Raw genomic sequence first — 15,971 nt, 5'->3', positions numbered from 1 at the left:
CATGGATGGCCATTTATTTAAATGGCAGCCATGTAATGATACAATTCCCCTGCATCGGACGCTATCTGGCTGGTTGCGGCTTCCTCTGCAATATTAGCTGTGGCTCACATATGAAAGCGGCTGTGTGATAATCACTGTATAAATTAGAAGCTTTCTAATATTCTTTGTGTTTCAATTTCTCAGATCTCTCGTAGCTGTCAGTGAATGGAAACATTCTTGTTTACATGCAGAAGCTGAAAACCCCTACAAACTTCATAGCTGAACGTTTTCCACAATGATATCATGCCAAGCTAAATACATCAGCAGCAGCACAAATGTCTCATCTATATTTAGGGCAATTAGAAAGTAGTGAACAGGGGAAATATAGTTATAGACAAATTGGAAAACCAACAATAAATGTAAAATGGTGCTAATTACAGACGGCTGTTTAGTTCACAGGAGATTGTTTAAACTGAATTTAAGGAGTTTTCCCATAATAATCATTTATCACCTATCCACAATGATTTTGAAGGTTTTTATAAAAAATTTAAAAACTCCTTTGAAGGGAGTCTTTCACCAGTTTTGCCCACCCCCACCCCCGCTAACACCATAAGGTGAAGACATGGGTTGAGATAGTCATACCTATGTCTGCGATTATCCAGCAAGCCACGATAGGGAAATTAACTTTTCCTCTATGCGCCTTATGCTAATGAATGTGAAGTGTCCGGTTTCTCAGCTGTAACCCCTCCCCAACCCCTGACCCCTGATCTTGAGTGATGGCTCTACTGGTTCTTAGGCTACATTCAGACGAGCGTAGCTGCTGTTTTTCCCGTCCAAGGTGCAGCTGCGCGGGATGTGTTGTCACGGATCCCCCATAGACTAGAGTCTATGGAGGGATGCGTGACACGCAGGGAAATAGGACATGTTCTATTCTTTCACAGACCCTTCACATGCTCCGCTAAAACAATGGGCCATTGAAATACATCAGTCTGTGCGACGGCCGTTGTTTTAACGGCCGTCACACAAACTAGATACACGCTCGTCTGAACGAGCCCTTTGTGTCATACGCCATGCGATCCAAGAGCTCTGGAGGTGGTTGCACTATATTCCCTTTTCTAACCCTAATATAGGACTACAGAGAATAGGCTTTTTGTAATCTGCCTATAAGAGTTTCTCTAATTGGATTACATAACATATGGGAATGAATAGAGCTGGCTGAAGTGTATCTCATTGTATCTCGTGTATCTAATTTTCCCCCTGTTGCAAACGCTGGTGAGCGACATTGAATTATACTGACTTAACTGCTATTACTGTGTGTTGTAGCCTTGGAGGTATATTTACTTTTTGACTATGGATGCTACCTCTCATTTGTCTATAAACATTTGTTTCCTTTGGTTCATATATACCAGCCATGATGTGTTCTGCAGTTACCTTGTAACGGATGTATTTCAAATTATCCAGTGTATACAATGCAGCACAGACCTATGTGATTTCCCCTTAGGGTATGTGCACACACACTAATTACGTCCGTGATTGACGGACGTATTTCGGCCGCAAGTAGTGGACCGAACACAGTGCAGGGAGCCGGGCTCCTAGCATCATACTTATGTACGATGCTAGGAGTCCCTGCCTCGCTGCAGGACAACTGTCCCGTACTGTAATCATGTTTTCAGTACGGGACAGTCGTCCTGCAGAGAGGCAGGGACTCCTAGCATCGTACATAAGTATGATGCTAGGAGCCCGGCTCCCTGCACTGTGTTCGGTCCGGTACTTGCGGCCGAAATACGTCCGTCAATTACGGACGTAATTAGTGTGTGTGCACATACCCTTACATTTCCGTGCAGTTTCCTCTCAAAAAAATAATTTCCTAAAAGTGCTTCTTTTAAAAATTAGACAGCAATATGTTTGCAAACGTTTACAGATTTTTGACAAGATTATACATACTGCTAGATATACCACTTAGAATAAATGAATGTGTAATATTGAAAAATATTGAAAAACAAGAGAGTTGATTATTCACCTATTTTTTTTTTATTAATTCATTTTTATGAATTCATTAATTGAAGTCATGGCGTAATCCAATTATGGTAGGGGTAAATACAAATCAATATGAACGTTTTCATTAAATTACCAGAAAACAAAATGTCCGTGCTTCATATCTCTAATGGTTAACATTACTTAGGAGATGCAGACCAAAGTCTATGAATTTTGAAAGAGGGTCCTAAAAAGTTAAATGGTCGTTTCACACTGCCAGATTTTCTGCCTGTAACAAGCGCTAATTGACAATATAGCAAGTCAATGGGCGCTTGTTTAGCTCCATTTTTGTGGAGCAATCATCGGTACTATATGTGCTCAAATGAACGTTAGAGCAATCGTTAGGTCACATATAGTTTAATTATTGTCGGCAGTACATGCCTGTTTACGGGGGTAAATGTGCTGCTGACAACTGATGATTTTAATGCCAGCATAAAAGATATGATCAGATGACAAACAATCGTATGTTTACTTGCCGGCCGATCTCTAGATATGTAAAGAGATTTTGGACTCTGGACATTAAGGACATTATGCAGATGATTATGATCTTGTAAGATATTTGTACAGCTAATGGCCTACATCTGAAAAGAGTGAGGTAAGGGCCTGGTCACATCAGCATTGCTTTCTGTTGAGGGGTTCCGTAGGAGCTTTCCGTCGGGGGAACCCCTCAACGGAAAGGCAAACGCAAACCTTAGCTTCCATTTGCATCACTATTAATCTCAAAGGTGACGGATACTTTGCTAATGGTTTCCGTTTGTCACTGTTGTGAAAGGGTTCCTTTTTTTGACGGAATCAATAATGCAGTCGACCATTGATCAATGGTGATGCAAACGGCAGCTAAGGTCTCCGTTTGCCTTTTCATTGAGGGGTTCCCCCGACAGAAAGCTCCTACGGAACCCCTCAACGAGAAAAAAAAATGATGATAACCCAGCCTAAGGGTTTTACACAAATTCTCTGCCCGGTAATGAGCGCTGATCGATGATAACAGCACGTCATTCGGAACTTGTTCTCTTCATTTACATGGAGCAATAATCAGTGGTATAGGGACAAACGATCTTTAATATGATCTTTTGTCCGCATGCAGTTTGCATATTGTTGACAGCACATCCCCTGTTTACACAGGTAGATGTGCTGCCTAGAAACAATAATTTTTTCAGCACCATAAATCATGTGATCTGCTGACAACTGAGCGTTTGCTCGTTTGTCAGCTGACTGCTGTCCGGTTTACACAGGACAATGATTGGGAACAAGCGTTCATACAAGCGCTCCTTCAGCCCATCATCTGCCCATGCAAAAAGGCCCTGAAGTGAATAATTTGCAGACCACAAGGGCAAGGCTCCGGAGGTCTGAATCTCTGTACAAAGGCGTGTGAGAGCAGGCGTTCTAGAATCACAGCAGGGAAGTTCCCTGCAATGACAGTTCCACTTTAAAGGGTTTTTCCCATCTTCTACATTTATGGCATAGCACCGATCACTAGAACGGGGTCCCTTAAACTGGATCCTACCATGTCTGGAACCTGCTGCTCCCCATCAGTCTGATTAGGTAGTTCGGAAGCAGCCAAGCTCGCTGTGCTGCGCTGTTTCTGTAACTCCCATTCACATCTATGGGAGTTACGGAAACAGCGTGCCTCAGCAAGCCTGGCTGTTTCTATCCTCCGAATCAGCTCGTCAGACAGTGGCTGGGGAGCAACAGTAGCTGGACAAGGTAGGATGGGGGTCAGGGGACCACGTTCTAGATATGGGACCCGCATCCATAGGACATTTATGGCACCCTTCTCGTACTATGATATACTCAGTTACTGGAAATATTTTTCGTACTATAACATTAAAAACATTTTAAGCATTATCTTGTTTTTATCAGTAAGTACACCTTTTGTTCCTCTCTGAAGAGGGATAAGGGGGTGGTTAATATAAAAATTAAATACATTTCAGTGGATGCGGTTTCAAGTTAGCAAAACAGCATGGTGTTGTTAAGAGCATGTATAAATATGTGCATATATTTCTTCTAATTGTATTCATTTTCTTTTCCCATTACACAGTGCATATAAAGATGTCTTCATTAACATATCTTTAGGAAAAGATGGTAGAGACAACAGCTTATTATAGTAATAAAATAAAATAATTAGTTACTTATACTACAATGCTATTTGATTTTTACATTAATTTTGCACTAAAACACTTTACAGAACCTGATATTATTTATCCAGCACTTCTGCATGACTTGTATCTATCTCTGTATGAGTTTATATGTAGATTAACTGTCTACTCTCGCCATCTAGTGGTGTTTTTTAAGAAGTGTTCAGTTTCTGCCTGGTACACAGAGGTTCTTTGTTCCTAGTTGGTGTACTCACATCTATGCCATCTGATCCCGGGATCCCTGAGGGGCCAGGTGGACCGGGAGGCCCTGGTGGACCTGGCGGACCAGTCTGTAGGAAAAATAAGTTAGAGATTAATTAAATGTATTATATGTTTGCATAGATTAAATACAGCTCATTTACTGCAGTGTATTAGAGTGTACTATATATAAAATGGCAAAAGACAAAGAAGAACATATCAAACCCCACATTCATGAAGTATAAAACATTATCATGTTCACTGAGGTTTCAGTAAACCAGTAAAGAAGGACCTCAGAGATGCTTAACAGGGCAAAATAGCTTGTGCAATCCCTATTGTGTTGACATTTGTGCCTAGAGCCATGTGCAGACATTTGTTAATATCTAGGTATTAATGACTTCTATACACAGCACTGCAACAAAAGAATTGTTGAAAACAATGGTGCCCCCCTTGACCTCTATCTCTTCACAGTTCTGTCCCTACCAATCAAATTTGTTTATCACAAATTTCTGGATCCCTGTGACATGGGCAAAGAAGGATTAAGGGGTTAACTTGATTTTGAGTGGAGTTTTATTTCAAGATGGTATTCAGAATTCAGCATTAGTTATTCCTGTCACCCATTTCATCCCTATCCCAGAAGAGATAAACTCGTAGTATTGAAATAGTATTGGGGCTACAATAAGTTAGGCCCCATAATACACAGAGGCCTTCCAGATTCTATCCATGGTGGCGGACTGAGGGAGCACCTTTGAACACAGACAGACACACATACGTATACAATTCAGAACATCTTATCGTATGTCTATGTTCACACACATGAATCAAGTTGCTGACAAGTTAGAACAGTGCACCAATATTGCACATGAGTCAATAATTATTGGTTTATTAACTATAGTTTTCTGGGATAAAAATATATTGTGGGTCTATAGCATAGACTAGGGAATCTACGCTTTGGGATACTGGAAAAATGCTTTGTTTGCCATTTTAACATTTATGTTTTATGTTTAAAGAAATTCTATGAAGAAAGCACCCCATTTACAGCAATGAAACAGCACTTGAGAGGAAATCCTACTTAGAATAGTTTTGTGACAGCAATATAAGTGGCTTAATTATATAAAATGAGAAAGCAAGGCCGGCTTGACACATATTTGTTGTAAAAACAAAAAAAGTACAGTACTATGTAAGTGAATGGGGTTAACAAACCCATTCACTTACATGACCGCAACATGCCAGTGAAAAACAATGGTCACACATGGCAGCGTAGGAAACATAGGGTTAACAAGTACTGTACAATATGGCTGCTACTACTGTATTTGGCTGTCATTTATAAATACCTATGGTAGTGTGAATAGTCACCTGATAAGAAACAGTATGGAGAATATAGTGTTACCAAGCCATGTATAATATTGCTGCTACTACTGTAGTTGCCAGTCATCTATAAATATCTAAGACATGGTGCATCATTTACTGACTAGTTCCAAGAGAAATAAAACGACTTATATTGTACAGCAATATAATATGTAATATCGGCCTAGTCAGTTCTTACACTCAGACTATTCATTGTTCATTCATTTCTGGCATATATTTAAATTGGCAAAAAAAAAAAACGGCTAAAACCGTGAGGCCTTCCCTGTAGGATACTAAAAAAAAGACTACAAGCATTCATGTCGGCAAGCCGCAGTCGCTCAGTCCTTTTATTTGTTTGTGTTCAGGGGCTCTGTGAGTGTGTGGGGAACAGGATCTCAGACTCCTGACTACTGAATGGCAAACTTTGTTCTCACATATGAATGCCAAATGTCTCCGGATTCTGCATTCCTCCTGCCTCCTGACCTACAGTCACCTTCTTATAACCAGCTCACTCACTCTTTTTTCTCCTGCACATTGTGTACGCACTGTTACCTATAGTCAGTGTGTCTTCTCTGCACTCCTTCTGGATATAAGGAACCATTCTACAGTACCTAAAATAAAATGACACCTGTATATCGTGGACTTTATGCTGTCTCTTGCTATCAAGCGATCATGATTTTATGCAATTGTTTCTAAGTGACATTGTTTATTAAGAAAGCTTGGTGACTGGATCATTACAGCACCCACGGGGATTGTCACCCAGCTTTCCCAGATGCCTGAAAAGAACATTTGCTAAGTTATGCAGTGATGCAGGGGCAGACAATGTATCATATGAATAGGTTTTCTGTTAAGGAGTCTGGAAAAGCTGAGTGACAATCTCTACGGAGGCCTGTTCTGTTGGCCTTCTTGGTTGTCACGCAGCTTTCCTAAAAAACATATAGCTCAAATAACTAAAAACAACAACAACTGATCAACACATGAGAGAAGAGGATAACTCAAAATATATTAATTATTATATCTACAGGTATTTTTATTTTACGTGGAAATGCATTTTAATATTCCCCCATGTTAGATTGCTGAAACATCTTTACTTTTAATTCAATGACATTTATTTCTTCTAGAAATAACGATGATGTCTAATAACATATTAGCAAATAAACCTTTATAATCTCTCATCCTAAAATGCTTCACCATTGTGCCACAACACAATATTCCTGATGGCACACGTGCCCTTAATATTAATAACAGCACATTTATATGGGACCTCCGGGGTCACAGTAATCATTGATATAAAACATATGCAAATGTATGAGCCGTAACCTATCAGTTATACTGTCATGTATGACTTTTCTACCTACCATCCAAATATTTCAATTTAGAACAAAGAAATGTGCACATTTATTTTTTTTTACTCCATCCAAACTTTGTATTATTAAAGTATTCTATATAAAACTTTAGAAAATTTTGTTTAGTCTTATGTGTCGCTATGGGTTAGGCTACAACACACTATTGCACACAATAGCATTGTATTTAATAAACACCTTACGCAGCAAGGGGTTTATACCACTATAAGATTGCCACAGGCCTCCATTCTCATAGAGGGCCATTTACCTAATCAGGGTATATTGCTATTCATGTTCATTCTCAGATTTCTTCTCTCTATTACAATTAAGTGTATGAAAATGGTAAATCATGGATCTCTCGGGCTAATTCTAATCTAGCTTAATCCTAGGGTGGCACGCTTATATTTAGCCATAAAAAGTAATTATCAGAAACATTTCCTCTTGATACCATCCCCAAAAGATGTTTACAAAAAAATGTAAAATAAACTTACAAACTGTGCCAGGGAAAGGCAGACGAGATGAAGAATCAGAGAGAGCTGCAGGCTTCCCCATACACTGACCATGGTGATAACTTCTGGTTGCCAGAGGACCTACAGGGAGGGGAGGGGAAAGCCACACAGGCAAAATCCTACCAGCAAGGCTAGAGCTCCAGCTAGCCCTGTGTTGCCAGACCCCAAATACTGGAAGATATGGGATGCAGCCCTCTGACACACTGAGATGGGGTAAGGTTAGAGGGAGGAGGAGAATCTATGAATATGTTATAGGCTGCTAGGTGGGAAAAGTGGGCAATTGGCTGGTGGGAGAAGGGACCCTCCCTCATTCCGACTATTAAGTCAAGGGATCAGGTAAGATGTCTTATTTCCCACAAACCCATCTTGCGTTCCTAAAATACTCAGAAAACGAACTTTAGCTCAGTTTATTGCAAGACTGATATTGTACTGAAGATTGTGCAAGGTGCAAATTTAATTTAAGTATAAATTCGGATTTTATTCTGTAGAAATACAATTTACAAAGATAAGATTTCCGAATTTGTCTTAGAGCAGAATTTAATTTTCTATTTCACTGTCATAAAATGAGAACATGCAGTCTTTTCTAGGACCCATCACAAATGGCTGATGTATCCTACCTAGAGAAAACGTTTGTGGGGCACTGAATGGGTTGTTGTTCAGACCAGACAGTTGTTCCTCTATATACTTCAAGTGTTTCTTCTCTGCATACTCCTCAAAGATTTCCTGTTTAATTGACACTGGCGTGCTCTTATAATAAACCCCATTGTGCATACTCTCGCTACACATGAGAAGAACTGCGGGAAATACTATATAACCCTTAGTGTGCTGTCAAGGAATCTTGTGGAGCAGAACTATAAATATGTAGCTGGCGTTTATGTGTTTTTGATCTCACGGATGGATTGCTTCGCTAGAGGGCAGTCATGCTTTTAAAGAGATTTCACTTATTCTCGCCAGCTTGCTACATTGCCTCACTGTTTGGTCAAGAATGTAATTGTTTGGCGCAGTTTATGACAGGTCACTGACTGTATGTGTCACTAAAAATGATGGCAAACTACACTATGTCTGCACATTTCAACTTAAAAGATAATAATTTACTTTAATCATTTTTACTTTTTTTTCTCATGCGTTCCCATATATCGTTGTATCAGCATCAGTTTTTTTGTCTCTCAAGTGATTACAACTGATGCAAAAACTGATGAAAAAATGTATCAGTTGCCATCAGGCGCTTTTTCACTATTTTTACTACAAAACCATAAGTTGTCATCGGTTTTTAACATCAGTTTTTACCACAGTGGTCCACCAAAAAGGCAATCTAGGGTCTGAAAATATGACAATTTTATCAGAGTGGTGCATAGCTTGTGATAGATTGATACATGATAGATTAGATACTTGTGTACCATGTCAGGGCTCCCCCTTTTCTGCTACAGCCTCACCGCTACACTGAAGACTGACACACAAGTTGTAATGTCTCGTGTGTCATATTCAGTGCAGCGCCAAGGCCGGCGCCAAGAGAGAGAGAGCCCAGAAGGCAGCTGCTGTCCACTCAGATCAGATCTTCGACGCAGCCATGTGAGCCTGCAAAGATGCCAAAAATTAGCCCTAACTTCAGTGAGTAGCTAGTTTTTGACACCTTTACAGCTACCCAATAATACCCCACATCTCCTACCCATACCACACAGGGATTGCTGTTGTTTCTATTCACACAACAGGGTTCGGGTGTCGGCCATTAAAAACGGCCATCTAGGTCCGTTTTTGACAGCTGTTTTACATCTGTTTTGTATCCGTTCCGTGTCCGTGTTTTCCGTTTTTGACACATTTTTAAAAACAAAGTAGATAATGAAATAATGCCCTCTGTAGATAATGTCGCAGTGCCCTCTGTATATAATGCCAAAGTACCCCCTGTTGATAATGTCACACAGCCCCTCTGTAGATAGCGCCACACAGCGCCGACTGTAGATGGCACCACACAGCGCCCCCTGTATTTTGTGCCACACGGCGTGCCCTGTAGATAGCGCCACCCCCCACTGTATATAGCGCTACCCCTTCCCTTGAATAGTGCCACACCCCCTCCATAGATAATGCCATAGTACCTACTGTAGATTTGTCACAGCCCCCTGTAGATAGCGCCACACAGCACCCCTTGTAGATTGTGCCACACGGCGCCCCCTGTAGAAAGCGCCACCTCCACTGTATATAGCGCTACCCCATCCCCTGTATAGTGCCACACAACCCCTCGTAGATAATGCCACAGTACCCCCTATAGATTTGTCAAACAGCCCCCTTTAGATAGCGCCACACAGCACCCACTGTAGATGGCGCCACACAGTGCCCCCCTGTAGATAGCACCATTCCCACTGTTTATAAACCCCCCCCCCCCCTGTACTGTAGATAGCGCCACTGAAGCTCCCTCTAGCAGAGTAATCCCCAGCCACAGTATTGCCGACGCCATGGCCGGGATTCCCTCCGGGAGGAGTCCCTGACGTCAATGTCCATATATGGACAGTGACCTCAGGGGTTTTCCTCAAGGAGCGGAATCCCTGGCCAGATCGTCGGCAACGGGGATTCCGCTCAATCAGTAGCCACTGACGTCACTGTCCATATATGGACAGTGATGTCAAGGGCTTCCCTGAGAACAGCGCTTATAGTAGCACTGTGCCCGGGGAATCCTCGGCAGCTACTTCTGCTCCTCCGCTGTGAACTAATTCTGAAGCAGGGACCTGATGTTCCCTGCTTCAGAATTAGTTCAACTGTTGACAGCGGGACATATAGGGATGGTTGGGAGGTAGTCAGGGGCTCCGCTTAGAATGGAATCCCCAGCAATGCAATGACTGGGGATTCCGCTCCCAGCTCACATCCACCTTCTCGCCGGGTGCTGCCGGATGGGGCATGTGGTAGCACCCGGCGTTCAGACGGCTACAATGTACGAAGATAGGATACGGCGCCGGACCTTCCTAGGAGGCAGACCTAGAAACGCTGCAGGTAACGTTTTTGGATCCAGCTCCCTGGGAGGTCCGGTGCCGTACGGCGCCACAACTGATGTCCCCCTAGCTATGGGATCCGTTCTAGCATCAGTTTGCCTCCGGCTTTTCTTCAACACGCTGGAGGTAAACTGAAGCGGACACCGTACATATGTAAACGGCCCCTAAGAGGTAAAAATGTTAAGACTTTTTAATATACTCCAGCTGAAAAATTAGGTCCCTGAGCTCAGACTCTTGTAGGCTACACGTTCAGTCTTTGCTGTATGTGTCACGACTATGGGTATGTGGACCCACTAGGGCGCTCAGCCGTAGCGGAGCAGCAGCTGGCCAAACAACAGTCAATAATAGTCTTTAGGACAAAAGTACCTGGATAGAAGATTAGGCAGACACATGTCGTTTGGTATAGCAGACATTTGATGTAGAATACACTTGGCACAGATGACACTCTCGACTCAAACACTAGACTTCGCAGTGGAAAAAACACAATTACTGGATACGGGAACACAGGACACAGGATACAACTAAGAGATCATTTGCAATAACGAAAATGGGCAGACACAACAACGCTCAGACAAGGAGAAAGAGAGCAGATTTATTTTTATACAGCAGGGGGAGTAGGGATTGGACAAGGAGCTTTTTGTAGGTGCGTGCGCTGGCCCTTCAAGGCTGGGGACGAGCGCACCCTAATCAGAGCAGTGGAACAGTGCAGCCGCGTGTGCTGGCGTCTCTGAGGAGGGATACCCCGGCTAGAGCATATCGGTCTGTGGTCAAGGCCGCTGGCGAGTAAGTGATGCTGGCGGTCCGCGACCGCAGCCATAACAGAACCCCACCCCCCTTACGCCTCCTCTTCTTATGTCCAGAGCATGAGAGGAATTTCCTGATGAGAGCTGGAGCATCCACATTCTCTTCAGGTTCCCAAGACCTCTCCTCAAGACAAAACCCTTTCCAGACCAGAAGGACCTCCCTCCTACCCTCTTGTAATGAAGGATCTCTTTTACTTCAAAGATGTCAGAAGAACCGCAGAGAGCAACTGGAGACCTAGGGCATTCGCTGAATCGGTTCAGGACCACAGGCTTTAGAAGGGATCCATGGAATGCGTTGGGGATTTTGAGGGTAGAAGTTAGTCGAAGCTTATAGGATACAGGGTTTATCTGTTGCAAAATTTCAAAGGGAACGAGGAACCTGGGAGCGAATTTGTGGAAAGGGATCTTCAGATTAATGTTTTTGAACGGCAACCAGACCTTGACTCCAGGAGAAAACTGAGGAGGCATTTTTATTTTCTTATCCGCATATCTCTTTATGCGATCAACTGCCTGAAGGATCGCAGATTTCGTTTGCTGCCAGATGTGAAGGAAACCTTCGAAGGAAGAATTGGCTGCAGGCACTTGAGACCTAGCTGGCACAGGAGGAGGAACACATGGATGTTGACTGTACACAATGAAGAACGGAGAAGAAGCAGTAGATTCACTAGTATGATTGTTGAGGGAGAATTCGGCCCATGGCAGAAGCTGTACCCAACTGTCTTGTTGGATCCAGCTTCCGCTCTCCTGACGTCACTGTCCATATATAGACAGACGTCAGGGGCTCAGTCTATGAGCGGAATCCCCGGCCTGCTCTGGCAGGGGATTCCACTCTCCTGATGTCACTGTCCAAGGGGGGTGCTATCTACAGGGGGGCGTGCTATATGGGGGTGTGCTATCTACAGGGGTGTGCTATATGGGGGGTGGCACTATCTATAGGGGACACTCTGGAGCTATCTACATGGGCAGTGTTGCGCCATGTGGGCTCTGTGGCACTATCTACAATGGGCACTGTGACAAATTGCCATTAAAAACGGACAGGCGGACTGGAAATGGATGAAAATTTAGAGACACACTGATGGAAAACGGCCATGAAAAACTGACAGATGATCGGTTTTTAATGGCCATTTTTTTTCACTGTCGTGTGAAGGTAGCCTTAAAGGAGAAAAAGCACAACAATATTTGTAAAGCAATCTCTCCCAAGTACAGCTATACTGCACATGTAGTCATAAACTACTGTTTGGACACACGGACGAAGGCAGGTGCCGAAACGCGCGTCGGGTGCAGACGTCTCATCCACATCACTATGTCCACTGGTATGTCCAAACAAATCTCTGTCTCTCTGTAGCAGCCTGCATTGAACCCTGTGTGTCATTCCTTGACTGCATTTGAAATTGGCTCTTTACACTTCCTTACATTTTTCTGGAAATTGGTTGCGGTGTATATCATTTTGATACTTACCTAGGAACCGCCACCATTTTTCCAGATACAGCCATACATCTATTATAGCTTGTGTTGACCCCTTCTCTACAGTCTGGCTTGACTCTATTTATCTCCTTTCTGCTACAATATTATGCTCACTTATAACACGCTGAGAAAACAATCATACCTGGCTCATGACTGATTTGACGTCTTTTTTATTGTGTGACTTATCCTCCTATCCATTTTTAACTTGTTCAATGTCTGTATTTAATAAAATTTGTATATTCTTTGTATTTCTATGTGCATTAGTCGACCATTCTTTCTTGGTAGTCTCTCATGTTTGGACACACGGCAGGGCTCAGAAAGGAAGGAACGCTACTTGGTATGCAGATTTTCCTGGTTTGGTTTTTAGGTATCATGTCGCATTTGCAAAATTCCTGCGGGACCAAATCAGTGGAAACCACCCAAAAGTGACCACATTTGGAAAACTACACCCCTGAAGGAATTTATCGAGGGGTATGGTGAGAATTTTCACCGTATAGGTTTTTTTGCTGAATTTAGTGGAATTGTGCTGTGAAATTGAAAATAATTTTTTTGCTGATAAAACTTGAAGTTGTTCAATTTTTACAAGGAATAAAGGAGAAAAAGCACCCCAACATTTGAAAAGCAATTTCTCCCAATTACGGCAATCCCCACATGTGGTCATAAACTGCTGTTTGGACACACGGCAGGGCTCAGAATGGCAAGAGCGCTATTTGGCATGCAAATTTTGCTGATTTGGTTTTTATGCGCAATGTCACTTTTGCAAAACCCTGAGGTACCAGAGTATAGTGGAAGCCCCCAAGAAGTGACCCCATTTTAGAAACTACACCTCGTAAGGCATTTATCAATTGCCTGGACAAATAACATGGCTAATTTTTTTTCTTCAAATATTAAAACAAACGCCCAAGTAGTGAAACCTATTTTGGAAACTGCATAAGGGAATAATAAGAGGGTATAATAATACAGTAAATAAATAATAAGACACAGATGTGTGGCTAGTGTTGCACTGATAAATGGTGCCCAATCGTATCCGCTTTTGGAACACTCTGCACATTCTGAGAGCCAGAACTTTTTTATTTTTTGACCACTGGAGCTGTGTTAGGGATTATTTGTTGTGGGACAATCTATAGTTATCATTGGTTCAATTTTGGGGTACATGCGATTTTCTGATCACTTTTTATTAAATTTTTTGACAAGCAAAGTGAACAAAAACAAGCAAATTTGACAATATTACTTATTCTTTTTTTTTTTACAGTGTTCACCGTGGGCTATAAATGACAATTTTACTTTATTCTGCGGGTCGATACGATTACGGTTATGCCATATGTATATAGTTTTTTTATGTTTTGCATTGTCTGCCCAATAAAATCACTTTTTTTTCAAATAATTAATTTTTTGTGTCGCCATATTCTGTGAGCCATAACTTTTTTATTTTTCAGTCAAAAATGCTATGTAAGGGCTTGTTTTTTGGGTAACGAGTTGCAGTTTGTATTGGTACTATTTTGGGATACATGCGACTTTTTGATCACTTTTAATTCTAGCTTTTAATAGGGGTGGTGACTAAAAAATAGCGATTCTGTCATTGTTTTTTATTTATTTTTTTGCAGTGTTCACCGTGCGGGAAAAATAACATTATAGTTTGGGTCGTTACATACGCGGTAATACTAAATATGTGTACTTTTTTTAACATTTTCATTTTTTGTCCGCTGCTCCTTTGTTGCGGAAATGCTGCGGTTCTGCCACAAAAATCACATCTAAATTTATAAAAGAGCTTTTGTCGTTTATGCCAGACTAAATGACACAGCATGCTACGCTATTTTGTCTGGCAAAACTACGAACACCATGACGGAACCCATTCGAGTTAATGAGTTCCGTCAGGCTCCGCTTTTTTGTTGTTCTGCTATGACAGAGCAGAACAACAGAAAACGTAAACGCATATGTGAATGAAGCCTTAGTCAGGCTGTAGTTTTGGAGTATTTATACTTTATAGTTGCAACGCATGTCCAGCAATGCAGGTCTTGAGTCCAAATATATTCATATATTTTTACGCTACCACTGCCTTCCAGCCACTGAAAGACACATTTCTATGAAACATTACTGTGGATAGCGAGAAATGTGTCAATCAGCGGCTGGAGGGTGTGGGAGACATGCATATCATTGGACTCAAGAACTGCATCGCCCTACGCGCGCCGCAGCTATAAAGTGTTAATACTCCCAAACTTTGCCACATTACGAAGTGACAGACTGCTGAAATCAGTGCAGTATAAATATTTGACAGATCCGCTTTCAGTAAAAAATCTTATGACAGATTCCCTTTAACCCCTTAACGCTCAGTGACGTACTATTACGTCATGGAAAGCGCCCTGTTCGCGCTCCATGACGGAATAGTACATCACGGGAGTAACGGCCGTTTTGGCCGTCCTCCCGACACATACAGGAGCTGTGACAGCTGCTGTCTCGTACAGCAGCTTTCACAGCTCCTGCAGCGGGGACCGATCGCTGTGTCCCCGCTGATTAACCCCTGAAAAGACGTGTTCAATAGCGATCACGGCTTTTTAGGGGTTAAGCTGCCATCGCCGGCCTGCTACACGATAGCGGCCGGCGATGGTGACTATGGCAACCGGACACCAAACAATGGCGTCCGGCTATGCCATACAACGTCAGGACCCACTATGCTTGCTGTCAGTGAGTAGCTGACAGTTCTAATACACTGCACTACGCATATAGTGCAGTGTATTAGAATAGCGATCAGGGCCTCCTGCCCTCAAGTCCCCTAGTGGGACAAAGTAAAAAAGTTTAAAAAAAGTTAAAAAAAGATGTGTAAAAATAAGACAATAAAAGATTTAAATGTAATACAAGTAAAAATCCCCCCTTTTCCCTCATCAGTCATTTATTATTAATAAAAATATATAAACAAACAAATAAACTATACATAATTGGTATCGCCGCGTCCGTAACGACCTGAACTACAAAATTATTTCGCTATTTATCCCGCGCGGTGAACGCAGTAAAAGAAAATAATAATAAACCGTCCCAGAATCACAATTCTTTGGTCACTTCACCTCGCAAAAAATGGAATAAAAAGAGATCAGAAAGTCGCATGTACCGAAAAATGGTATTGATGGAAACTACAGTTCGTTACGCAAAAAATAAGTCCTCGCACGGCTTTATTGATGGAAAAATA

The 15,971-nt window shown here is 42.1% G+C and overlaps 1 protein-coding gene across 1 annotated transcript in view; it reads right to left on the bottom strand.

Annotated features, from left to right (window-relative positions):
* COL9A2 (collagen type IX alpha 2 chain) overlaps positions 1-7,728 on the bottom strand; it is a 51,234-nt gene extending 43,506 nt beyond the window's left edge. Inside the window, exons 1-2 of the mRNA XM_075850494.1 lie at positions 7,528-7,728; positions 4,364-4,438 (exon numbers count right to left, since the gene is read on the bottom strand). Coding sequence (XP_075706609.1) covers positions 4,364-4,438; positions 7,528-7,599 — 147 coding nt within the window. The 5' untranslated portion in view covers positions 7,600-7,728. The remainder of the gene's footprint in view (positions 1-4,363; positions 4,439-7,527) is intronic.
* Positions 7,729-15,971: the final 8,243 nt, after the last annotated feature.

This window comes from Rhinoderma darwinii, chromosome 2 (genome assembly GCF_050947455.1).
Source record: "Rhinoderma darwinii isolate aRhiDar2 chromosome 2, aRhiDar2.hap1, whole genome shotgun sequence".
Taxonomy (NCBI): domain Eukaryota; kingdom Metazoa; phylum Chordata; class Amphibia; order Anura; family Rhinodermatidae; genus Rhinoderma; species Rhinoderma darwinii.
This window is presented reverse-complemented; position numbering and strand designations above follow the sequence as displayed.